This window comes from Balaenoptera ricei, chromosome 11, assembly GCF_028023285.1.
Source record: "Balaenoptera ricei isolate mBalRic1 chromosome 11, mBalRic1.hap2, whole genome shotgun sequence".
Lineage (NCBI taxonomy): Eukaryota > Metazoa > Chordata > Mammalia > Artiodactyla > Balaenopteridae > Balaenoptera > Balaenoptera ricei.
In genome coordinates, this window is record NC_082649.1 from 65,205,108 (window position 1) to 65,230,960 (window position 25,853).

The window sequence follows — 25,853 nt, forward strand, 5'->3', positions numbered from 1 at the left end:
CCTCACTATTCCTTCCACTCACAGTGATTCAAATGGAACTCGCGTTTCCACCCAAACCAGCTCTCCCTCCATCATCCCCTGGCACCCTCCCTGCAGAGATTCAGGTGTGGAATTCAGACCCTCCCTCCTCCTCGGCCCACAGTGAGTCAGCCCCCACGGAGGCCTGTTCATTGTCCTGTGCTCTGCACCCTACTCCATCCTTTCTACTCTTCTTCTCCTTGATCTAAACCAGTGGCTCTCAACCTTGATTGCCCACTGGGACCATCTAAGGATGCCTGGATCCCCCTTAGAGATTCTGGTTTAGTGGTCTGGGGTGTGGACTCAGAAGTATGTTTTAAAAAGCTTCCCAGGGGGCTTCCCTGGTGGCGCAGTGGTTGAGAATCTGCCTGCCAATCAATGCAGGGGACACGGGTTCGAGCCCTGGTCTGGGAAGATCTCACATGCCGTGGAGCAACTAGGCCCGTGAGCCACAACTACTGAGCCTGCGCGTCTGGAGCCTGTGCTCCGCAACAAGAGAGGCCGCGACAGTGAGAGGCCTGCGCACCGTGATGAAGAGTGGCCCCCGCTCGCTGCAACTAGAGAAAGCCCTCACACAGAGACGAAGACCCAACACACCCAAAAAATAAATAAATAAATAAATAAATTTATTAAAAAAAAAAAAAAAGCTTCCCAGGGCTTCCCTGGTGGTGCAGTGGTTAAGAATCCGCCTGTCAATGCAGGGGACATGGGTTCGAGCCCTGGTCCGGGAAGATCCCACATGCCACGGAGCAACTAAGCCTGTGAGCCACAACTACTGAGCCTGTGCTCTAGAGCCCGCAAGCCACAACTACTGAAGCCCACATGCCTAGAGCCCGTGCTCCGCAACGAGAGAAGCCACTGCGATGAGAAGCCCGTGCACCACAATGAAGAGTAGGCCCCACTCGCCGCAACTAGAGAAAGCCTGCGCACAGCAATGAAGAACCAACGCAGCCAAAAATAAATAAATAAAATAAATAAATAAATACATTTATTTAAAAAAAAAGCTTCCCAGGTGTTTCTAATGTGTGGCCAAGGTTGAGAACTATGGTCCCGGCCACTGTCAATGTCCCATGTTTAGAATGTCTTAGGAGTTTATGAACTGGTATCTGCCACGAAGATTTCCAGCCCAACCACCCAAGTGACACAATGGCTATGAGTCTCTACTGACCTTTCTGAGGTGAGATGCTAAACACCCTAAGCTCATAACCAGAAGCAAAGATCTTGGTCCCCACCTCCCATGGTGACCCGTTCTTGCTCGGCATGGCTCTGTTAAAAAAATGATCCTTAAACTGAGTCACACATCTGTATTCCTTTCAGTTTCACCTACTGATCTATTCCAAGGTCAGTCTGAAGCTGACCCGGGAGTGGGCCTTCAGACATTAGGAGACAGCTCTCCTCCCCCAGGCTGGACAAGCCCGGGTGTGTTGCCTGCTCTGCATGATGCAGCCCAGGGGGTTTTCCCACTCTGGTCACTCTGTGCCCCTCTCAGAACATCCCAGGTAAGGTCTGCCCGGGTAATCCTGCTGGCAGGGAGATGGCCTCACCTTACATTGATCCAGCGGCGTGTCCTCCGCCTCCCGGTACACCACACTGAAGGAGATACTCTTGGGGTCGGAGGAGAAGACCCAGCTGATGGTGAGGCCTGCCTCGGCCACGGTGATGGGGATGAGGCTATAGGTACTGGACCTCACAAACAGCTCCCTGTTGCCCTCCCCGAAGTTGGCGATCTCTTCCACCGTGAGGGGTAATTTTATCCTAAAATAGGAATGCAGAGAGGGACTTGATCAAAGCGGGGAAAGCGTTTGAGTCCACTGGCCACGTTGCCTGTGACTCCGAGGTGACTGGAAACCCCGGAGGCTCTTGGGAGGACGAGCCCTGGGTCACCATGACTGACACGCTTAAACATGGGAGAATTCTTGATGTGCAGCTCACGCCATCAGATGTTTCCTGAGCACTTACTAGGTGCCTGGCATAGCTCTAGGCACTGGGGACACAGAAGTAAAAAATATAGATGATAACCCTTGCCCGCAAGGAGCCAGTGTGGTCCCCGCAAGCTGGCTGGAACTGAGAGGACGGCCTGGGCCACTCCGTGCCCCTCAAGGACAGGAAGTGCATGCTGAGGCCTCAGCTTTCTGCAGCTCTCCTGCAGCTGCCCTGCTGCTCAGCTGTCCACTCTTTCTCTCCCCTTTCTCCTTCCAGTTCCTCACCTCCCGCTTTTACCTAATTAGCACCAGAAGTAAGCACACGCATCGCTTGAAACCTCCTGCCCTTTCGGTCAGTCGTCCCTCTTTTCAGCGGAAATCCAGGGCCTGCCAAAAAATTCCAAGCAGGCACCCTGACTATTCATAAATGCAGGCACCCTGACTATTCATAAATGCAAACACCCCAGACTCTTTAATGCAGGGTAGTCTGAGGGCCCTGGGGAGACAGGCTTCTTGGAGCTGTGTCCCTATTCTACCTCTCATTAGCTGGATTAAGAGCCAGTTCCAAAAGTTTAAAGGGTTTAGGGACAGTGAGTTTCTCTGCAGGACCCAGAGAACCCGGTGCTGGTACCTGCCTCGCTTCTCATCTGCCGCAGGGCTCACCCTCACGTCAGCCTCAGGTTCCTCACCTGCAGACAGGGACAACCACGCCTGCCTCTGGCGGGTGTGACAATTACGTTAGAAGATGAACCTGTGCTGAAGGGCAAAGTCTCCCTGATTAAGTGGTGCCTCCTCCTGCCCAGCAAATCCGGAGGCAGCAGGTGAGCGAGGGCCACGAGGGCAGGGCCTCCAGTGCGGGGTTACAGCTCAGGAGTGTGCGGCCCTGGACGGTCCCATCTCCTCTCCTCAACTGTACAAGGGCTAACTCTGCTCGCCAGCTTCGGGTGTTGTCACAAGGGCTATGTGAGGAAGCATGATGCTCCTGTCTACACACAAGGAAGCTAAGATTCAAAAAGACTAAGCAACTCTATCCAGGTCCATACAGGTCTGATCCAAAGCCATTGCCTTTCTACTACACCAAACTGCCTTTCATGGACAAAAATATTACTGTCCCCTTTAACACAGGGGCGGAAACCAAAACTCAGAGAGGGTAGGTAACTTGCCCAAGACTGCACAGCAAATAAGTGGTGGCGCTAAGAATTCTGTTGGCTCCAAAGGCGTAGAGGTGGATGGGAATACTCCCCAAGCTTTGCAAATGAGAAGACTAATCAATGATTAGAAAACCAAAATGCTCTAAGGAACAGCTCTGATATAGGTCATTCACCTGTGTAAAAATTTAATTCCATGGACCATTTTCCCATGTGTTAATTTAAGCTTTATTGCTAATTATAGTAAAAAAAGGTCTTGTCCAATATTTACAATTTTCAAGAATGTGCAAGTAGGCAGAAGGGTCCATTTTGGAAAAGAGGTCTCTCACAACATGGAAATCTTGCTGCATTACTTACTCTGACAGGGTGCCCCACTGATGCTGGGTCATTTCATAATTTTACATTCCAGAATTCTCCCCTTGCACCGAGTTACTTGGATTGTGTCTTTAATCTTTTTTACCTTTCTAGACCTCATCTGTTCAGTGAGAGGACAATACTCAGTCTCGCCAAAGGAGATGCTAATAAAAAGAAATCAAGGGTTTGCCATCTCTGCTCAAATACAATCTTAAATAAAAGAAGTCTGTTGTCCATAAGACTCACATCATAAATGTAAATTCAACTGGTCTCCCTACTTCTGTCCCTTCATAGTCATTCTCCATATGGCAACTAGAGTGACCCCTTTTATAATGTAAATTATATTAAGTCACACATCTGTTCCAAATCTAATTGTAAAGCTCCCATTCCCCTCAGATTAAAAGCCAAGGTCCTTACAATGGCCAAGAAGGCCTGATGTGATGTGGGCCCTGTTCCCTCTCTGACCCAGTCTCCTTCCCTCTTTCTGCTTCAGTCACACTGACCCTATCCCTATTCCTTAAACATACCAGACACCATCCTGCCCCAGGGCCTTTGCACTGACTGTTCCTTCTGCCTGAATGCTGTTCCCTCGCATATCTGCATGAAAACTCCTTCAAGTCTTACCTTCTTAGCGTTTTCTATTTAAAATTGCAACCCCACAAATGTATGGACACCAAGGGGGAAAAGCGGGCGTGGGGTGGTGGTGATGGCAGTGGTGGTAGGATGAACTGGGAGATTGGGATTGACATATATACACTAATACGTATAAAATAGATAACTAATTTAAAAAATTAAGAAAAAATAAAATTGCAACCCTTCCCCCCTCATCCTACTCTTTGTTTCTTTTCCAAAGCAAGCACCACCTTGTAACATACTATATAATTTACTTATTTACTGATGTTTATTGTCTGTCACCCCTGCTGGAATGTAAAGTGAACATGAGGGCAGTAATCTTTGCTTGCTTTGTTCACTGATGTGCTCTAAGGACCTAGAACAGTATCTAGCACATAGTAGGTGCTGGATAAATATCTGTGAATGAGTGACTGAATGTACTCAATGACCATAATGCAATCATACAGCCATTGGTCACAACACTGGAGAAAAAGAATGATATGGGGAAATACTCATACAAGATTAAGTTTAAAAAGACTGTGCAATAAGATGTAGGATATTTGTTTATGTTGAAAAATTAGGTATATTAGTATAAACAAGACTGGAAGGCTATATGCAAAGTGGTTTGCTTATCTCTGTTTCCTGATTTTCTACAAGGAAAATTTTCTTACAATAAGAAAATAAAGTTATTTTCAAAAAGGAAGAACACAGGACATAGGGGTGAGGGAAGGATGAGTATAAAAGGACAGGGGAGTTTTTGGGGTGATGGAACTGTTCTATATCTTCACTCCGGTCAATTTTCTTTTCTGGACCTAGGTTTCCTCTTTGGCAGACTTGGGAGTGGAGCTGGTTGGGTGCTGAGGCCTGAGACTGTAAAGCCACTGGCAGAGCTCGATGTGGGGGCTGGCAGATGCCTGGTGATTACACTGTATTACTTGTCAAAATCCAAGCACTGTACACTATAAATGGGGACCTTAACTGTATATAAATTTTACAAAAGAAAGAAAGGAAGGAAGGAACGAAGGAAGGAAGAAAGAAAGAAAGAAAGAAAGGAAGAAAGAAAGAGAAAGAAAGAAAAAGAAAAAGAAGCACAAACTTGAAAACCACCATGGGTGCCAAGTCTGAGCCTCTGGGGTGCTTTCCAGCTGGGACACCGGAAGGCCAGGCCTCCTCTGGTGTTCCTCCTCCCCAAAAGTGACACCCTGGGAAGTCCAGCTTGGGGGCCCGTCACTTACATCAGTTCTCCCGACTTCAGCAAGCAGATTTCAGCATCCTGCCCCACGGGCATGTCTTCAGTGTCCTCAGGGGTTAGCGAGTTTGACGTGGTGTCCCTGAAATGTCACAAACGAGAACACAGCCAATTAGCTATCAGCACACAGGGTCCCGCATCCTGAAGCCCGTAGTCTTGGAGTCTGGTAGCCAACCTCAGAACGCACGGGGAACCCTTCAATCATGGAGGCCAGGACAGAGGCCCCGCAGACTCTGAGGGTGGAGAGCCATGGGGGCCAGGCCCAGGCAGGCAGGGTGGGGAGGGAAGACAACAGGGCTGCAGTGACTTCCCCAATGTCTTCCCAGTGGGCGTGGGATGGGTGACCACAGCACAAATGGACCACCCTCCTGTCCCACGCCAGCAGAGCTACAGCCACGGGGTAAGTTTCCAGCACCACTGATGCTGCCTTTTCAGCGCCAGTCCCTGACTAGACGAGCCTGCTCTGGCCCATCTCTGGGGAACAAGGACAGGCACCCAGAGCTGATGAGGCAGGAAGCGGCATGGCCTGAGGAGGCTGTGGGACAGAGACTCATACAAAGAGGGCAGATCCACGCCACACCTCCCCTTCCCTCACAACCCACTGTCTGCTGTGCGGAGAACCAGCTGTAGGAGCTGCCTGGCAGTACAGGGTGCCATGGTTCCCAAAGTGTGCTCTGTGGAACACCACTGCCAGGGAGGGGAACCCTGCACTCTTTCTTAGAAACTCATGGCATTCTTAAACAGTAAATTCAAGGCTCTGAGATGTCCTGCAGTAAAGACATCTATTAATTTTCTTTTAATATTTATTTTCCTTATTTTTTTGGCTGCGTCAGGTCTTAGTTGTGGCACACGGGATCTTTGTTAAGGCATGCAGGATCTTTGTTGAGGCATGCAGGATCTTTGTTGAGGCATGCGGGATCTTTCTTTGTTGAGGCATGCGGGATCTTTTGTTAACGGTGTGCGGGCTCTTCGCTAGTTGCAGCGTTCAGGGCTTCTCTCTAGTTGTGGCGTGAGGGTTTTCTCGCTCTAGTTGTGGCACGCAGGCTCCAGGGCGCGTGGGCTCTGTAGTTGTGGCGCACAGGCTCTCTAGTTGACGCACGCGAGCTCAGTAGTTGTGGCACGCGGGATTAGTTGTCCCACGGCATGTGGGATCTTAGTTCCCTGACCAGGGATCAAACTCGAGTCCCCTGCATTGGAAGGCGGATTCTTTACCACTGGACCACCAGGGAAGTCCCAAGACATCTATTAAATGTTAACTCTAGCGTTCCCATGGAACATTTTTAACCCCTGCTGAGTTGCTGCTCCTCGGAGCACTGCCCACACTTCACTGATGGGGACACAGAGGCCCAGGCGGGTCTTGAGAGGCAGGGCCAGAATCAGACACCCTGACTCCAGCTCAGTGCTCATCTTGCTGGGTCCCACGCCCAGTGCGGCCAATCGCTTATATGAGCTCAGGGATCTCAAACCCAACCAGCTCCAGTGCCCAATGCTGCCTGAGAAGACCCTAGGTCCAGGAAAGGGAAATGATTTGTTGATTTGCCCTGTGGGAAGGGGTTAATGAGGACGATCTCCTGAGCAGCATGGCTTTTTCCCAAAATGCTGTGATAATTCCCTTCTCAACTGTCCTGGCAGGCTCTCCCCAGATGTTTCTGGGGTGAGGTCAGTAGTCCCCAAAATGCCCTCACCCAGTTCTGCTCCCCCATCCCACCCCCTACACACACCCCTGGGCTCTCACCAGCCTGGCCCCCAGGCACATTCACTCAACCTCTGAGGCCCCGTGTGAACTTGTGTGAACTCAGACCTGCCCTACCCTCACCTTGCCTACTGTTGAGCGGGTCCTGAGGTGGCGGCCCAGCACTGCACAGGACACGTGAGGTGGGCATGGGCCCTACCCCACAGACGCGCTCCATCTGAGGCAGGGACAGACAGCTGCGGCCTGCCTGGAAGGAGGCCTCAGCACATACAGTGGCACACGCAAGGTCAGCGGCTGACAGCAAGCGTCCAGACCAGGCGCTCAGATGGCCCTCCTCACCTACCCTCACACCCACTTGGGCACCAAGTTCACGGCTGCCCCTAGAGTGGACCTACAACTTATGCTGGAAAACTGGTGTGCTTCTCTGAGAGCGCTATCTGGGCTGCGGCCAGGTGTGATGCCTGGGGAGGGGCTCTGCAGCTTTCCCAGGGAGTTAACAGACCCTGAATCCCAGAGCTCAGGTGAGCCTGGGACCTCACATCATCTCTGGAACATGAGAAATACAAGAGAGCACAGTGGGTAGCCAGACCCTAATGCTCACAGAGCTTCTGCCTGGAGGTGGCGGCCATCGCCTCTGCTCAGAAATGGTTCTCACCACACTGCTCCTCACATTTCACTGCCTGGTGGGTCCCGTGGCCAAACACGCCACAGCAGGGGCATGAGGCTCATCCTTCCACAGGGAGAGGCCCTAACAATGGGCAGAGACGCACAACCCGCCCATGGAGAGGGGCAGCAGATACCGTCCCCCAAAGTCTACGTCCTGTGTCTGAGGCCTGAGGCTCCTCACTCAGTCAGTAGGACCCTGGGAAGGTCCCTGGAGCACCCAGGTGTTCTTCATGCGGATGTGAAGAGGGGTGGTTCAGAGTTGGCAAAATCCAGTGAGTCTCGCCTAAGCCTGTCCTGGCTGTCACTCAACCCTGGGGGCAGGAATATCTGTGCAACATGCAGTGTACCTGCAGCAACCACGATGCACCAAGAGTTTGGGGTCAGTGACTGGTGGCGTCACCCCAGGGGCTGTGACAGACGCGGCACCTGCAGCTCGCTCCCACCCCCCATGCTCCTGCACCCCATACTCCTCCCCGCCACCCACGCGTCACAGCCCTGGTCACGCTGGGCTTTGCCTATCTGCTTTTGGGTCTTATCTCCCCCTGGTCCACAAGCTCTTTGCAAGCAGGGGCTGTGGCTGGGCTTTCCCCGTCCCAAAGGCCAGGTCACTGCCGTGTGCCGGAACCAAAGAATGTCTGTGCTACTTGCTAAAAAACATACATGGGGGCGTAAATCGTTAGCGTGTAAATTCAGGATAAAAGGGCAGAGGTAATGCTGATGAAATCAAGAAAGGAATCAGCAACAGATCCTGAAGGAGGAAGACCCCGAGTCACACATGGAGTGGCAGACGCTGGGTTAGCAAAGCCACACCTGGGGACAAACTGCAGCACCTCCACCTCGAACAGGATTTTCTCAGACACAAAGCAGACTGTTCGCCGCCAACTTACAAAGCCTCTCTGTCTGGAGGACAGCACTGCACAGGGGGAGGCCTCCAGCCTCTCTGGAAATCTCTGAGCTTGAGACTTGGCTTCATTCAGACAGCTGGACATCACGCCTGCTCGCTCCGCCATATGGCCCCGCTTCCCGGCCTCGCTCCTGTCTACTGCTGGAGTGCTGAGGCCGCTGGCTGTGACAAGCTGCTCAGGGCGCTGCTGCGAGGGGGTGGAGGTGGCGGCTGGCCCGGGGGCCTCCAGGGCTGCCTAGGTAATCAGACGCCCGCTAGCGCTCAGGTGTCAGGCCGGGGCTGTCTGTGCACAGTCTACATCAGCCCACGGCAGGTGGGAGAGCCCGTCCTCACAAACACCTCGCCCTCAGCGCTGAGGCCTAAGCAGTGGGCTCCCTCTGGCTGGAGCTCACTGTGGTTCCAGAGGGCAGGGGAGGTGGTATGGCTCAGGGGAGGGCGGGTATCACTCCAAGGTGGTCCCAGTCTTGGCTTTATGACTGTGACTCTGGGTGAGCCCTTTCCTCCTCTGAGACCTCAGATTTCTCCTTTCTAAATGGGAGGAGATGGAAGTGGATGGACTCCAGGCTCTGCTGGCTTAAAAAGGCTGTAAGTTTCAAAGGCCTTGGAGAAGGCGTTTTACTGGCTGGGAAAGAGGTGGGCTCGCTCTGGTCGGCAGCTCCTGACCTCAGCCTTCCCCACTCTTCCCAGGGAAGGTGCAGCAAGAACATGTCCTAAAGTGCCTGCTGCCACCAAGGGCAAGCCTTGTCACTCCTTTTTCTCCCCAGCCCAGCCCACCTCTGACCTCCTTCCTGTCCAACACCTCTTTCTTGTTCATCTTCCAATCGCTGGCTTCCAGATTCCCCCACCCCCATCAAAGAATGTCAGTGCGAGAAGAAGCTCAAAGGACCATCCAGTCCAACTCCACTTGATGGCTAATGAGGCAGGGGCCAGGGGACAGGAGACAGGCCCAAGGCCACTCAGGCCTGCCTCGTTTCATTTGCTCTCATCCTTGTGCAAAGTGCAAGTACCATAAATGAGAAAGATAAATAACATATGATGAAATGCACTCTGAAAACTGTGGTTGGTTCTCTCAATATACCCACATTAAGAATAAAAGATGTCGGGAATTCCCTGGTGGTCCAGTGGTTGGGACTCTGCATTCCCACTGCAAGGGGCACGGGTTCAATCCCTGGTTGGGGAACTAAGATCCCACAAGTTGTGGGGTGCAGCCAAAAAAACCCCAAGATGTCCTAATCTTTTATTCCCTCTCCTCCTCCATCTCCCCACCTCTCTGACCATCACAACACAGACAACCCTATTACCAGAGTAGGTCCTGCAACCCTTGCTAGTCCTGGCTGAGGCCCTGCATGGGGGAGCTTTGTTAGGTGGGAAAGGGAGATGGGTGGAGGTGGGAGTGTGCATGGGTGGGTGATGCAGTCTCAAAGGCAATGATTAGGGACACAGAGTCTCCTTTCAATGGCTTTTCAAACTGTGGGTCATGACCCATTATGTCAGTTGTGAATCAATTTAGTAAGTTATGACGAATATTAAAAGAAATAGGACAGAGAGGGCAGACAGCAGAGGCAAGAAGAACTACAATCCTCCAGCCTGTGGAACAAAAACCACATTCACAGAAAGACAGACAAGATGAAAAGGCAGAGGGCTATGTACCACATGAAGGAACAAGATAAAACCCCAGAAAAACAACTAAATGAAGTGGAGATAGGCAACCTTCCAGAAAAAGAATTCAGAATAATGATAGTGAAGACGATCCAGGACCTCGGAAAAACAATGGAGGCAAAGATCAAGAAGATGCAAGAAATGTTTAACAAAGACCTAGAAGAATTAAAGAACAAACAAACAGAGATCAACAATACAATAACTGAAATGAAAACTACACTAGAAGGAATCAATAGCAGAATAACTGAGGCAGAAGAACGGATAAGTGACCTGGAAGACAGAATGGTAGAATTCACTGCTGCAGAACAGAATAAAGAAAAAAGAATGAAAAGAAATGAAGACAGCCTACGAGACCTCTGGGACAACATTAAACGCAACAACATTCGCATTATAGGGGTCCCGGAAGGAGAAGAGACAGAGAAAGGACCCAAGAAAATATTTGAAGAGATTATAGTTGAAAACTTCCCTAACATGGGAAAGGAAATAGCCACCCAAGTCCAGGAAGCGCAGCGAGTCCCATACAGGATAAACCCAAGGAGAAACACGCCGAGACACATAGTAATCAAATTGGCAAAAATTAAAGACAAAGAAAAATTATTGAAGGCAGCAAGGGAAAAACGACAAATAACATACAAGGGAACTCCCATAAGGTTAACAGCTGATTTCTCAGCAGAAACGCTACAAGCCAGAAGGGAGTGGCATGATATACTTAAAGTGATGAAAGGGAAGAACCTACAACCAAGATTACTCTATCCGGCAAGGATCTCATTCAGATTCAACAGAGAAATCAAAAGCTTTACAGACAAGCAGAAGCTAAGAGAATTCAGCACCACCAAACCAGCTCTACAACAAATGCTAAAGGAACTTCTCTAAGTGGGAAACACAAGAGAAGAAAAGGACCTACAAAAACAAACCCAAAACAATTAAGAAAAGGTCATAGGAACATACGTATCGATAATTACCTTAAACGTAAATGGATTAAATGCTCCAACCAAAAAGACAAAGGCTTGCTGAATGGATACAAAAACAAGACCCATATATATGCTGTCTACAAGAGACCCACTTCAGACCTAGGGACACATACAGACTGAAAGTGAGGGGATGGAAAAAGATATTCCATGCAAATGGAAATCAAAAGAAAGCTGGAGTAGCTATACTCATATCAGATAAAATAGACTTTCAAATAAAGAATGTTACAAGAGACAAGGAAGGACACTACATAATGATCAAGAGATCAATCCAAGAAGAAGATATAACAATTATAAATATATATGCACCCAACATAGGAGCACCTCAATACATAAGGCAACTGCTAACACCTATAAAAGAGGAAATCGACAGTAACACAGTGATAGTGGGGGACTTTAACACCTCACTTACACCAATGGACAGTTCATCCAAACAGAAAATAAATAAGGAAACAGAAGCTTTAAATGACACAATAGACCAGATAGATTTAATTGATATTTATAGGACATTCCATCCAAAAACAGCAGATTACACTTTCTTCTCAAGTGCGCACAGAACATTCTCCAGGATAGATCACATCTTGGGTCACAGATCAAGCCTCAGTAAATTTAAGAAAATTGAAATCATATCAAGCATCTTTTCTGACCACAATGCTATGAGATTAGAAATGAATTACAGGGAAAAAAATGTAAAAAACACAAACACATGGAGGCTAAACAATACGTTACTAAATAACCAAGAGATCACTGAAGAAATCAAAGAGGAAATCAAAAAATACCTAGAGACAAATGACAATGAAAACACGACGATCCAAAACCTATGGGATGCAGCAAAAGCAGTTCTAAGAGGGAAGTTTATAGCTATACAAGCCTATCTCAAGAAACAAGAAAAATCTCAAACAAACAATCTAACCTTGCACCTAAAGGAACTAGAGAAAGAAGAACAAACAAAACCCAAAGTTAGCAGAAGGAAAGAAATCATAAAGATCAGAGCAGAAATACATGAAATAGAAACAAAGAAAACAATAGCAAAGATCAATAAAACTAACAGCTGGTTCTTTGAGAAGATACACAAAATTGATAAACCATTAGCCAGACTCATCAAGAAAAAGAGGGAGAGGACTCAAATCAATAAAATTAGAAATGAAAAAGGAGAAGTTACAACAGACACCGCAGAAATACAAAGCATCCTAAGAGATTACTACAAGCAACTCTATGCCAAAAAAATGGACAACCTGGAAGAAATGGACAAATTCTTGGAAAAGTATAACCTTCCAAGACTGAACCAGGAAGAAATAGAAAATATGAACAGACCAATCACAAGTAATGAAATTGAAACTGTGATTAAAAATCTTCCAACAAACAAAAGTCCAGGAAAAGATGGCTTCACAGGTGAATTCTATCAAACATTTAGAGAAGAGTTAACACCCATCCTTCTCAAACTCTTCCAAAAAATTGCAGAGGAAGGAACACTCCCAAATTCATTCTATGAGGCCACCATCACCCTGATACCAAAACCAGACAAAGATACTACAAAAAAAGAAAATTACAGACCAATATCACTGATGAGTATAGATGCAAAAATCCTCAACAAAATACTAGCAAACAGAATCCAACCGCACATTAAAAGGATCATACACCACGATCAAGTGGGATTTATCCCAGGGATGCAAGGATTCTTCAATATACGCAAATCAACCAATGTGATACACCATATTAACAAATTGAAGAATAAAAACCATATGATCATCTCAATAGATGCAGAAAAAGCTTTTGACAAAATTCAACACCCATTTATGATAAAAACTCTCCAGAAAGTGGGCACAGAGGGAACCTACCTCAACATAATAAAGGCCATATATGACAAACCCATAGCAAACATCATTCTCAATGGTGAAAAACTGAAAGCATTTCCTCTAAGATCTGGAACGAGACAAGGATGTCCACTCTCACCACTATTATTCAACATAGTTCTGGAAGTCCTAGCCACGGCAATCAGAGAAGAAAAAGAAATAAAAGGAATACAAATTGGAAAAGAAGAAGTAAAACTGTCACTGTCTGCAGATGACATGATACTATACACAGAGAATCCTAAAAATGTCACCAGAAAACTACTAGAGCTAATCAATGAATTTGGTAAAGTTGCAGGATATAATATTAATGCATAGAAATCTCTTGCATTCTTATACACTAATGATGAAAAATCTGAAAGAGAAATTAAGGAAACACTCCCATTTACCACTGCAACAAAAAGAATAAAATACCTAGGAATAAACCTACCTAGGGAGACAAAAGACCTGTATGCAGAAAACTATAAGACACCGATGAAAGAAATTAAAGATGATACCAACAGATGGAGAGATATACCATGTTCTTGGATTGGAAGAATCAATATTGTGAGAATGACTATACTACCCAAAGCAATCTACAGATTCAATGCAATCCCTATCAAATTACCAATGGCATTTTTTACAGAACTAGAACAAAATGTCTTAAAATTTGTATGGAGACACAAAAGACCCCGAATAGCCAAAGCAGTCTTGAGGGAAAAAAACGGAGCTGGAGGAATCAGACTCCCTTACTTCAGACTATACTACAAAGCTACAGTAATCAAGACAATCTGGTACTGGCACAAAAACAGAAATATAGATCAATGGAACAGGATAGAAAGCCCAAAGATAAACCCACGAACCTATGGTCAACTAATCTATGACAAAGGAGGCAAGGACATACAATGGAGAAAAGACAGTCTCTTCAATAAGTGGTGCTGGGAAAACTGGACAGCTACATGTAAAAGAATGAAATTAGAACACTCCCTAACACCATACACAAAAATAAACTCAAAATGGATTAGAGACCTAAATGTAAGACCGGACACTATAAAACTCTTAGAGGAAAACATGGGAAGTACACTCTTTGACATAAATCACAGCAAGATCTTTTTTTATCCACCTTCTAGAGTAATGGAAATAAAAACAAAAATAAACAAATGGGACCTAATGAAACTTCAAAGCTTTTGCACAGCAAAGGAAACCATAAACAAGACGAGAAGACAACCCTCAGAATGGGAGAAAATATTTGCAAACGAATCAACGGACAAAGGATTAATCTCCAAAATATATAAACAGCTCATGCAGCTCAATATTAAAGAAACAAACAACCCAGTCCAAAAATGGGCAGAAGACCTAAATAGACATTTCTCCAAAGAAGACATACAGATGGCCAAGAAGCACATGAAAAGCTGCTCAACATCACTAATTATTAGAGAAATGCAAATCAAAACTACAATGAGATATCACCTCACACCAGTTAGAATGGGCATCATCAGAAAATCTACAAACAACAAATGCTGGAGAGGGTGTGGAGAAAAGGGAACCCTCTTGCACTGTTGGTGGGAATGTAAATTGATACAACCACTATGCAGAACAGTATGGAGGTTCCTTGAAAAACTAAAAATAGAATTACCATATGACCCTGCAATCCCCCTACTGGGCATATACCCAGAGAAAACCATAATTCAAGAAGACACATGCATCCCAATGTTCATTGCAGCACTATTTACAATAGCCAGGTCATGGAAGCAACCTGAATGCCCATCGACAGATGAATGGATAAAGAAGATGTGGTACATATATACGATGGAATATTACTCAGCCATAAAAAGGAACGAAATTGGGTCATTTGTTGAGATGTGAATGGATCTGGTCCATGTGGATGGACTGTCATACAGAGTGAAGTAAGTCAGAAAGAGAAAAACAAATATCGTATATTAACGCACGTATGTGGAACCTAGAAAAATGGTACAGATGAACCGGTTTGCAAGGCAGAAGTTGAGACACAGATGTAGAGAACAAACGTATGGACACCAAGGGGGGAAAGCCGCGGGGGGGTGGGGATGGTGGTGTGATGAATTGGGCGATTGGGATTGACATGTATAAACTGATGTGTATAAAATTGATGACTAATAAGAACCTGCTGTATAAAAAAATTAAAATAAAATTAAAAAATTAAAATAAACAAAAACCAAAAATCTAATACTAAACTTTCTTTGGGTTATTTGCATGGAAATATGTTAATATAAATGTTTCAGACATTACATGAAATTCCTAAAAATCTTATATGTTCTGGTATAATGTTATAAGTCATAATTCTAGTTATTATTTTAAAATGTGTATCTCAGAAATAACTAAATTTCCTTGTCAATTGCATTATTATGAACTTTGATCAGATCTTTAACCGTGGTGATTTTTAAGTCTTTTGTCATTTACAGACAGTTCTGGGTGTACTCTGATGCTTTTGCAAAAATGTTCCTATAAAAGGGTAAAAAAAAAAAAAAGAAATAGGATATAATAGAAAATATGAACGCGTTTTTGCACTATATTGCAATGTGGTAAGGATAAGTATTGCTTTATGAGGCTCTTGTTTGACTCTGTCTATACACATACACACCTGGGTAGTCATGTAAATTTCTGACTGTGGGATTTAGCAGAAAATGTTCAAGCAACTCTGTTGGAAGATGTCAAAGGATTTTTAAGTTTTGAGAATGACGGGGAACAAAGATAAGGCCACTAGGGGGCACCCTATCTCCTTTTGTTGCCATTGAGGTGTTTCCCTCAGAAAAGATGCAAGACAAAGTCACTGCCCACAAGTGACCTTCCTCCTCCCCTTACTCTGGCCATGGGAGCCTACTGCTAGCTATGGTGGCCTCTCATGGCTGATGGCACGTCATCCCTTCCTGTCCATCTGAATTTCTGTCACTGAGCCTGTGGTCAGTCGAGCTGAACTGTCCTAAGGCACGTGTATCTGTCAACTTGCTCCACCCTATCAGGGTGGTCATCTTGGCCACACCTGCCACATTTGGCCTGGGCACCTGTCATGCACACAGCCAAGGTGGTCTTCTGTCCCAAATGTCCCCAAGGACGTGACCAAGGCTTGCTCCACTTCGGAACCAAGTAAGAATAAAGTGGTGACCACAGGCAAGGACGCTGAGGAAGTCCCCAGCAACGCAGTCCAGGGGTCCACGCCTGCCTGGACTAGGGGTCACAGGTGAGGTCCCTCCAGCTTGCTCTCTGCAACTGTAATATACAGTATTCTCCTGTCACAAATCACAACACCTTAGCCTCTTTTTTCTTTAACTTCAATTCTGCCAGTTGCCCAAGGAGCAGATTCCCTGGCTGTTCAGGTTGGCTGAGGAAGGAATGGAGCCCAGAGAGCCTCACGGCCTGAGTGTCCTGCTGACAGCCTTCCCCAGAGGGCTCCATCCACCCCTCCGCCTTGCTAAGCCAGCACGGTTAGGAGTGCTGCTCTGCCTGTGACACGGGGTCTCCTGTGAACTGGAGAAGTCTTTGGTTTACAACTGCCCTGTTCAATACAGTACCACTGGCCTCATGTGGCTGCTTAAATTCAAATTCATCAGAATTAAAACAAAACTAAATGCTTGGCTCTGTGGTTGCACTAGCCACACTTCGAGTGCCTAATAGCCACAGGAGTTAGTGCCCGCTATGTTGGATGCACAGACACAGGACACGCCTGTCATCTCAGAAGGCTCTACTGAACAGCTCGGGTTTGGAAGGAGAGGCTGAGCCACACGGTGGGCCACATTCACTGTGGGGCTTGGGCGCATCTTTCTATTTTACTATTAAATTCCTAGTAGTTTTCCTTTTAGTCATTGTTTTCCTTTTTGCCTAAAAACCAAGTGAAGAAGATAGCTTCTGGTGTTGATTTCTGATTACTTGGTAACTATGGGCTGACCAAAACACGCAGACCCACATGCCCGTCCTCACCACTGACCTGCCGCCCACTGCCCTCTGGTTAGGCTGCTTTTCTGAGGGTTTTTCCAACTCATCCTCCACAGCCGCCGCCACCCACCACCGCCTGGCAGTTACTCCTCTACCAGCAGCAACTGCCCCATCCCTGCGTCCTGGAACTGCCGTCCCAAGCAGGGCCATGGCTCCAGAATGCCAGGTGTTCAGCAAAAGGAAGCAGGTCAACACAGTCTGACTTCTGAGAGAATCTGCGGGGGGCACGGCTGCCACAGCCCTTTTACTCTCCCCCAATTCTGTTTCGGAAATGTTTGCATATTCTGGGAAAACCCCAAGACATATGGTTGGGTACTTGCCCTTAAGTAGTTCAGAGTTTTGTTTCAAAGAAAAGCAATGAGCACTACAAATTGGAAGACAACAGAAGGCACTTTGTAAAGTGGTTGAAATAAAATTCTGGCCCCCAAATTGTGAAGGGCTCTTATCCTCTAATTTAGTTGCAAGTTTTCCATCAGAGAACTTTCCACTGGAGAATGGTTATGACAAGTATGGTCACGCTCTCTCTAAGACACACATCACCCCTCCTTCCCAAGCATGTACGTGGTCACGGAGGGCACCGGGCCGAGGCCTGTTTTTCCCCACGGAGGATAAGCGATTGCTGAGAGGGACGAGCATGGCTGAGCCAGTGTGTCTGCCAAAGTTCAGCCCCTTCTAACATCACCCTGTGAACTGGTCCTAAGTGACACGGTTGGTTTGTCTCTGGGAAAAACTCATCTCTCAAAGCTTAAAGATTCCAAGATGTCAGGCTGGCTGACTGTGAAGGAATGTCTTGTCTCAGAAGATTTCCTTCAGGAAGATGGGTGCTTTGACCTTCAGTATTTGGTTCAGCCTGTTCACTGTTGATTCTAGCCTGGACAAGCAGGGCGGTGAGCCCTGTCTGAGTGGTGTGGGTTTAGGAGGAAGGGCTGTGTCTGGCCCTCTGGCAGACCCATCATCTAGAAGCCATCTGGTCCACTGGTCTGGCAATGATGGAGACCTGCGTTTGTATCCTGGAAGTGGCAGTTATTAGCTGTGAGTCCGTGGGGCTGTTCTTTGGCTACAGTCCTCTGTATTCTCATCTATAAAATGGTGTAATACCTACTTGCAGGACTGGTATGAGGATCAGGGCTGTCACGTATATTGGAGCTGCAGGCACACAGGGAACCCAGGCCATAGCATCGACTTTGCATTGGTCCAGACCCAAACTGCTCCAAAGAGACATACGACTAGTGAATGAAATAATTTTAGGGTACAAATGCCACCATCTTCAGTGGACTACCAGACACTGCATATTGCTCCCCTTCAGTTTACAAATTAAAACCCTCTTGGATCCTGGCAAAAGAGTAAGACCCCAGCCAGGTTGCAGGGGGTGTGCAGCATCAGAGCCACTGCTTCGTCTCTTTGACCCCCAAATTACATGGGTGCAGGCTGGTCATGTGGATTCTGAGCTGCAAGATGGGGAAGGGCTGGGTCTCCTATCATCAACCGAGAGCTCTTAAAAATCACTCAACGGAAACACAGACCACATGAGAGAGGCAGAGGCCGACCTTGCTGCTGTGAGCAACCTCATCTCAGGAACAAACTGAAAGAGCATCTCTACTGGTGAGTCATTGGTCTTCTTCTTTATAGTTAAAAGAGGGGCTAACTCCAGGTGGTTGGGATTGTCAGAGTCCTGCCTGCAGCACGGTATGGTGTCAAATGCCCAGGCTTTCAAGCTCAACTGCCCTTGGCTCAAACTCCATCTCTGTTATTTGCTGCCATGAGGGTCCGAGGAGAGGATTATGACTTAACCTGGTTCTGTAAGATGATGCTTGTAAGATGATGCTGATAGTAATGGCATAATTAGACCCTCCCCAGGAGATAAGGAGAGTCTAGTCACTGTGTGTGTTCATTGACTAATCTCTTTTTCTGTTTTTCTTTTCCATTTTATAAGACAGGCTGTTATCTTAGATTACGGTTTACTTTCTTTTCTCCATATATGGCAATATACACCTGTAGCAACTTCAGAAAATACAGAAAAGTATAAAGGAGGAATGGAAATAAGTCACCCCTAATTCTACCAGCCAGGGGTGAACTGCTGATAAAATCTGATCATTTTTCTATGTTTTAAAAAATATAGTCAAAATCATATAGCTTATCACAGATTTGTAAACAAAGTCTATAGAATATGGGGCAGAGGGATTTAAAGAGTTCATGAACCCCCGGAGTTGCAGGCATGTTTGTACATTATTACTGAGGGAAAAGAGCTACAGCTTTAATGAGACTCTCAAAGGGGTTTATGATCAAAGAAGGCTGAGAATCATGATCAATTTTACATTCACTTTGTCATCTTTTCGTTGTAATAGTAACAGCCAATATTATATTGCATTTTTGGGGAGTGGGGAGGGATAAATTGGGAGATTGGGATTGGCATATACACACTACTATATGTAAAATAGATAACTAGTAAGAACCTGCTGTATAGCACAGGGAACTCTACTCAATACTCTGCAATGAGTTATATGGGAAAAGAATCTAAAAAAAAGAGTGGAGATATAGATATATAATATATATATATATATATATATATATATATATATATATATATATATATATCTCAGTGATATATATATAGCTGATATATATATATCAGTTATATATATGTATCAGTTATACACACATAACTGATTCACTTTGCTGTACACCTGAAATTAACACAACGTTGTCAATCAACTATACTCCAATAAAAATTTTTTTTAAATGTATTGCATTTTCCAAAATCATTAAAGGCACTTCCTAAACATTTCAGTCATATTCTGTTTTATGCCTAAATTATACTTTGCTTATTTATTTATTATCAGACACTATTTCCAAAGTTGTACATATTACTTTCTTTCTAATTTTCACAAATCAACATAGGACTTTGGTTAGAGAAAATAAAGAAACAAATGGTTTTAATATTTCTAGAAGGGAAAGTAATTTTTAATACTCGATCTGCACAGAACTGTGCAGTCCCAATCTGTTAAACACTGTTTAGTTTACCAATTATTACAAATGAATTTGCATGGGTCCTTTGAGGAAACTGCAATGCCAGCCTAAGGATGCAGCAACAGCCTTAGTAGGAGAATTATTAATTAATTAATCTATTTATTTATTTATTTATTTTTGGCTGTCTTTGTTGCTGAGTGGGCTTTCTGTTGTTGTGGCGAGCGGGGGCTACTCTTTGTTGTGGTGTGCGGACTTCTCATTGCTTGCGGTGGCTTCTCTTGTTGCGGAGCACGGTCTCTAGGGCACGCGGGCTTCAGAAGTTGTGGCACGTGGGCTCAGTAGTTGTGGCTCGCAGGCTTTAGAGCACAGGCTCAGTAGTTGTGGCACACAGGCTTAGTTGCTCTGCGGCATGTGGGATCTTCCCGGAACAGGGATCAAACCCGTGTCCCCTGTATTGGTAGGAGGATTCTTAACCACTGCGCCATCAGGGAAGTCCCAGGAGAATTTTTTTTAAAGGCCAAGAGTAAGTCAAACAATAATGGAGATCTGATATTACTTTCAGTGTCACATTCTAAATGATGAAGAATATGTTTTTGTCCCCATGTGAAGCAGTAACACACACACAGCATCATCTGACTCACTTAACCCAGCAGCCCAGAGCTGGTGGGGTACAATGCCTATGGGTTGGCCTTTCACTTTTAGAGAGCTAACATTTTGTGGTCCAGGAGGAGGGACTTTTCACTGAGTAGTCTTAGCCCAAAGACAAGGTCCTTCCTTGGAGAGAAAGGGTGCTTTGAGCCCATGAAATACCAAGGTGGCAGCAGGGCTGACATCCCTTCCTGTCAGGATCCAGCATCAGGAAAAGAAAAGTCTCCGAGGAGACCAGAAAGGAGAGATCATCTCTCCTTTTACACCCCCTTGTCTGGCCGGTTGATATTCTGACTTTGCTAAACCAAATGCCTGCTCTTCTTAAACATTTCCTTGAGGTGCCAGTGGGATATGGCACCGCTCACTGGAAGAGTCCCTGCATATTGAGTACCTGCAGGACAGTGGCAGGTACTGACCTGGCCCTCCAAGGCCGATGCTGCCGCAGCTGCCCCTACTCCCACACCACAGATTATATCACCCGTGTCTGGTCCATGGTCCCCAGCAGGGTCACAGGGCCCAGAGAAGGGTCAGAGGGAAGTGATACCCTTGAAGGGCTGGGACCCCCAGGCAAGAAAGACAGCTATTTGGTCTTTGCTATAAGTAGCCCCACCGCAAGGCTGGCCGCCAGCCCTGCTGCGGTAGCCCACCCACCTGACGTCCCATTTCAATCAGCTCTTCCGTGTGTTAAAGGAGACCCCTCAGCCCTACACTGCTGGTCATAAAAGCTAAAGCAATGTTCCCTTCTGGGGGAACCTACCTTGTAAGAGATTCCTGAAGATCAAAGAGGCCCTGAGGGTGGAATGTCATACACTGTGACAGATGATGAAGGGGAAAGCTGGGGTTGGGCGTGAGGAAAACTGCCCAGTTCCCTGGTCAGAAAGCCGCTCAGCCAAAGCACTGGGCAGCCTGGGCTCTTCCCTGCCCTGGCTTCCCATCACGGCAAGGCGAGGCAGGATGGACGGCCCACCCAGGCAGAAAGGCCCAAACACCTCTTGGTCTCCAGGAGTCTCCTTGATGGTGGACCCTCTGGAAGGGGGATACTGCCTTAGCTCTCACAATTCGTAGTCCAGGGGCCAACTTAACAGAAGATGGGGCACAGGCTGGGTGGGCACCTTCTGCTAGGCATGGGCAGATGAACACAGCCCCCCCACTGAAGAGCAGCGCAGCTCTTCCAAAAGGACACAGTCCCCAGCTCACCACGTGGTGACCTTTGCTTCCAAGGCCATTGAGCACAGGATTTTATGGAATGTGGGTGGGGTCAGTTATGTGCTGTCTCCCAGATGGGTAAGATCCTGAGAATTTTAGGGCCAGTGAAGCGTTCCTCCTCCTGTCTGAGCAGTTTCCCCTCAGAACTGGTTGTCCCCAATATACTGGGCTGTTACTGAGCAGAACAGTGGGTGGGTTTAGGAGGTGACTATCTGCCCCCTAGCTGTGGGCAATGGGACAGTGGGAAGACAGGAGGGATCACCCTCAGCCCCAAATATATATAATTCCTGTGGTTTGACTCCCAGGGGTCCATCAGAACAGACACCATGGCCGAGTACGACTATGGAGACCCCGGGTTCTTCAACGCTTCCAATGACAGCAGCCAGGGGCACGAACACTTCCTGCAGTTCAGCAAGTTCTTCCTGCCCTGCATGTATGTGGTGGTGTTCATCTGTGGCCTGGTGGGGAACTCCCTGGTGCTGGTCATATACATCTTCTACCAGAAGCTGAAGAGCCTGACGGACGTGTTCCTAATGAACCTGCCCTTGGCTGACCTGGTGTTCGTCTGTACTCTGCCCTTCTGGGCCTATGCAGGCATCCATGAGTGGGTCTTTGGCAACGTCATGTGCAAAACCCTGCTGGGCATCTACACTTTGAACTTCTACACGTCCATGCTCATCCTCACCTGCATCACCATGGACCGCTTCATTGCAGTGGTTCAGGCCACCAAGGCCTATAACCAGCAGGCCAAGCGGATGGCCTGGGGTAAGGTCATCTGCTTGTCCATCTGGGTAGTTTCCCTGCTGGTTTCCTTGCCACAGATCATCTATGGCAACGTCCTTTACCTTGACAAGCCTGTCTGCGGCTATCACAACGAGGAGATTTCCACCATGGTTCTGGCCACCCAGATGACACTGGGGTTCTTCCTGCCACTGCTTGCCATGATTGTCTGCTACTCAGTCATAATCAAGACCCTGCTTCAGGCCCGAGGCTTCCAGAAGCACAAGTCTCTGAAGATCATCTTCCTGGTGGTGGCGGTGTTCCTGCTGACCCAGACGCCCTTCAACCTCGTGAAGCTCATCGGCAGCATGAGCTGGGAGTACCACACCATGACCAGCTTTCACTATGCCATCACAGTGACAGAGGCCATCGCCTACCTGCGTGCCTGCCTTAATCCTGTGCTCTATGCCTTTGTTGGCCTGAAGTTTCGGAAGAACTTCTGGAAACTTGTGAAAGACGCTGGCTGCCTCCCTTACCTGGGTGTCTCAAGCCAATGGAAGTGTTCAGAGGACACTTCCAGGACTGCTTCAGCCTCTCGCAACATGGAGGCGACCAGCATGTTCCAGCTGTAGGCCTTGCTGGGCTTGGAGAGGCTGCTCAGCAAGTCACAGGAGCATGGCTGTGTCCTCTAAGGCTTTGTGTATAGCATGAGCATTCTCACGGAGAAGTTACCAAATGGTGCAGCTGGGGTGGGATGCTTCTTCTCAGGCATGCGCAGATTGTGCTCTCTTCTTTTACACCCAGGCCTAAGGCTCAAAGGGGAGTCTGAAAGCTGCCAGGGCTTTCTTTCCTCTACCCCGAGAATACTGACACCAGGGAATGACGTGTGATTCTCAAGACCCCAGGTTCTCCTTCAGTGGGAATGGAACTGGGACTAAGGGTTGAAGAGGGGGACCTGGCCAACAAAGGTCTTGATGGCAGGTGACACTCTGGGCTCCCAAGTTCAGAAGATTCTTCTGCCGACTGGGAAGCAGGGGAGATTAAAGCAGCCATGAAAACCAGTGCTGACACTGTGACTCAGACCTCCATCACCAGGCACCCAACAGAAATGAGCTCAGGTTCTGCCACGCCTTGTGGGTTTGGTTTTATATAGATAGGTGCTTTATGTTCTCTTTGATTAATCCTGGAAGGACTAGCACCAGGGAATATGAATGGGCCAAAGCAAATTAGGGTCGGCTGAGGATTCCAGTGGGCCACAGAATGCTAGAAAAATGTGCAAAGCTGAGTTTAAGACTATCATGAGTCTAAGGAGCACCTCTGAAATGGATCTTTGGTGGGTTTGCTCATTTAAACCTGAATTTACCCAATGCCTCACACACACACAAATCATATATAAATGTATATATAATACACACACACACATCTCAAAGAGCATGATTTTCATGACTGAGAAATAAAACTTTTTAAAAGTCTCCAAACTACTTTTATCCTTAGGCACATTCCACCTTACTGTGGTATTCCTGAATATACCAAAAGTGATCACTTGTGGGCTCAGAGCACAGGAAATAAGTTAAAACTGTCAACTTTCAGGGCACTGCTCTATCAGTACACCAATGATAACAACTGTGGCTTCAACCTCCTGCCCAGAACGAGAGGTGCATTTGTTACCTCTGAGATGTGGTCACAGAACGAGGCAGAGTTTTAAATGTCAGTCATTTGTTTGTGCATGTTTATTAGATCCCAGCAACCTGCTCAACAGGCTTAAAGTGGCCTTTTTGGCTCACATGTCACAAAATCACTCACTGAAATATGGAGAACCTGTTGACAACAGCTAAGAAGAGCGCTCAGGGAGGTGGGCCAGAAAGGGCTGAACAGTGAGGTTTTGCAGCTTGGACAGACCGGCGTCACGAGTGGGTAAGACCAGCTGGTAATCTCTTAATCACTTCCACTTTGGTGAAACGTGGACCGTAACAGTACCACCTCTCAGGGCAGGCGTGCGAGGACTGGAGAGGGTGCACACAAACACTTAGCACGGTTTGCATATGTGGGAGGAAGGGCCCCCAAAACGGTGGTAGTTGTTATTCTCTCAAGAACCAGCCACACAAAACGTTAGCCGCCTGCCTTTCTCTGTGCACTGGCGGGGCGTGGGCCGGTCGGCTTCGTGCCTTCCAGAGGTGCACGGCACAGTCCAGCTGCGCACAGGCCGGCCTTGCAGGGCCCACAGGGCCACCGACTGTTTCATACACGTGCCTAAATGCACCGACGGGGAGAGCGGCTTTACTGTGCTGAGGCCGCACGGACTACCCAGTGCTCCTCAAACACTAAATCCTGCCCTTTTCATGGAGTCAAGGCTGACTTTCAACTTGTTTACGTTGGCTTCAGAGGGGGAGTTTTGGTCACCCTCCTCTGTGCTGTCACCTTAATGTTGAGCACTTCTGGTAGAGGGGCCACGAGCCCCTGGCCTCCCCAACAATGTCCCAGAACAAGAGGCAGAGGCCCTAACTAGGAAGGAAGGAGTGAAGAGTCGGGGAGCCAGGGGCCCTGCGGCCTCTCCATGTGTCCCCACGGAGGAAAGCAGTGTGGTGGGATGGGAAAAGTAGGGCTCTGGGGTGACTCAGACACTGCCCCGGGGAGAGCTCCACATCTGTCCATCCCGGGACAAGCCACGCAGCCTCCTCAAGCCCGTTTCACCATCCACACCACGAGCTGACGACGGCCCTCCTTCCAGGAGCGCTGTGAGGCACGGACAGTGCACTCCAAGCCACGCTGGGGGCTGCTGGTCACGGCAACAGAGGGGCGGCTGCTGGGACTGCTGGGTTCTCCCCGAACGGTGCCTGCCTGGCTGAGTCAAAGGAGACCAGGCACCCATCAGGCCATGCCCCATCCCAGGCCTATTATGTGCCCTCTCTCCAGGCTCCTTGCAAGAAGGTTTTGCACTGGCCCTTCCACAGCTTAGGAGGACCTGCCTGCCTGTCCTGAGGAAAAGCACAGCAGCTGAATCTTCTTTCACCTTCTCTGCCTCCCCAGTCACTCGTTGGCCCTACTCTCTGGGCCCTCACCCGCTCACATTTGGGAGTAGAGATCTTTTTCCCAAAGCCCTCCTGGGTACACACCATTACAGGCAACAGACACTGGCACAGCCCAAACAAGGCTTTCACTCTCGACTTCACTCATCCACGAGACAGCCCCATGGAGCACAAGCTCAGACCCGCCCTTCTCCCCTTGGCTCTCCCCTCTGCTCCCACGCACCAGTGCTTGGCGTAAGCAGCCTAGGGTGTGGGGGAAACTGGCGGGAGGGGGTCAGGCTGGGTGTGGACCCTG

General features: G+C 47.6%; 2 protein-coding genes across 5 annotated transcripts in view; one reads left to right on the forward strand and one right to left on the reverse strand.

The window, feature by feature from the left end:
• Window positions 1-25,853, reverse strand: part of FYCO1 (FYVE and coiled-coil domain autophagy adaptor 1) — an 86,376-nt gene that overhangs the window by 11,969 nt on the left and 48,554 nt on the right. For 2 of the 4 annotated variants that reach the window (XM_059939423.1, XM_059939424.1), the window contains exons 15-16: window positions 5,290-5,385; window positions 1,563-1,773 (exon numbers count right to left, since the gene is read on the reverse strand). In XM_059939423.1, the coding sequence (XP_059795406.1) occupies window positions 1,563-1,773; window positions 5,290-5,385 (307 nt within the window). Of the gene's footprint in view, window positions 1-1,562; window positions 1,774-5,289; window positions 5,386-24,249; window positions 25,375-25,853 lie in introns of those variants that run through there. The other 2 variants (XM_059939425.1, XM_059939426.1) reach the window with 2 other exon arrangements.
• CXCR6 (C-X-C motif chemokine receptor 6) lies at window positions 18,528-23,164 on the forward strand. Its single transcript, XM_059939431.1, has 2 exons — window positions 18,528-18,593; window positions 22,118-23,164. Exon 2 carries the CDS (start codon window positions 22,139-22,141, stop codon window positions 23,162-23,164), a length of 1,026 nt encoding a protein of 341 aa, XP_059795414.1. The 5' UTR covers window positions 18,528-18,593; window positions 22,118-22,138.

Coding starts and splice junctions, on each gene's coding strand:
- CXCR6 (XM_059939431.1), top strand. CDS start 22,139: ATGGCCGAGTACGACTATGGAGACCCCGGGTTCTTCAACGCTTCCAAT.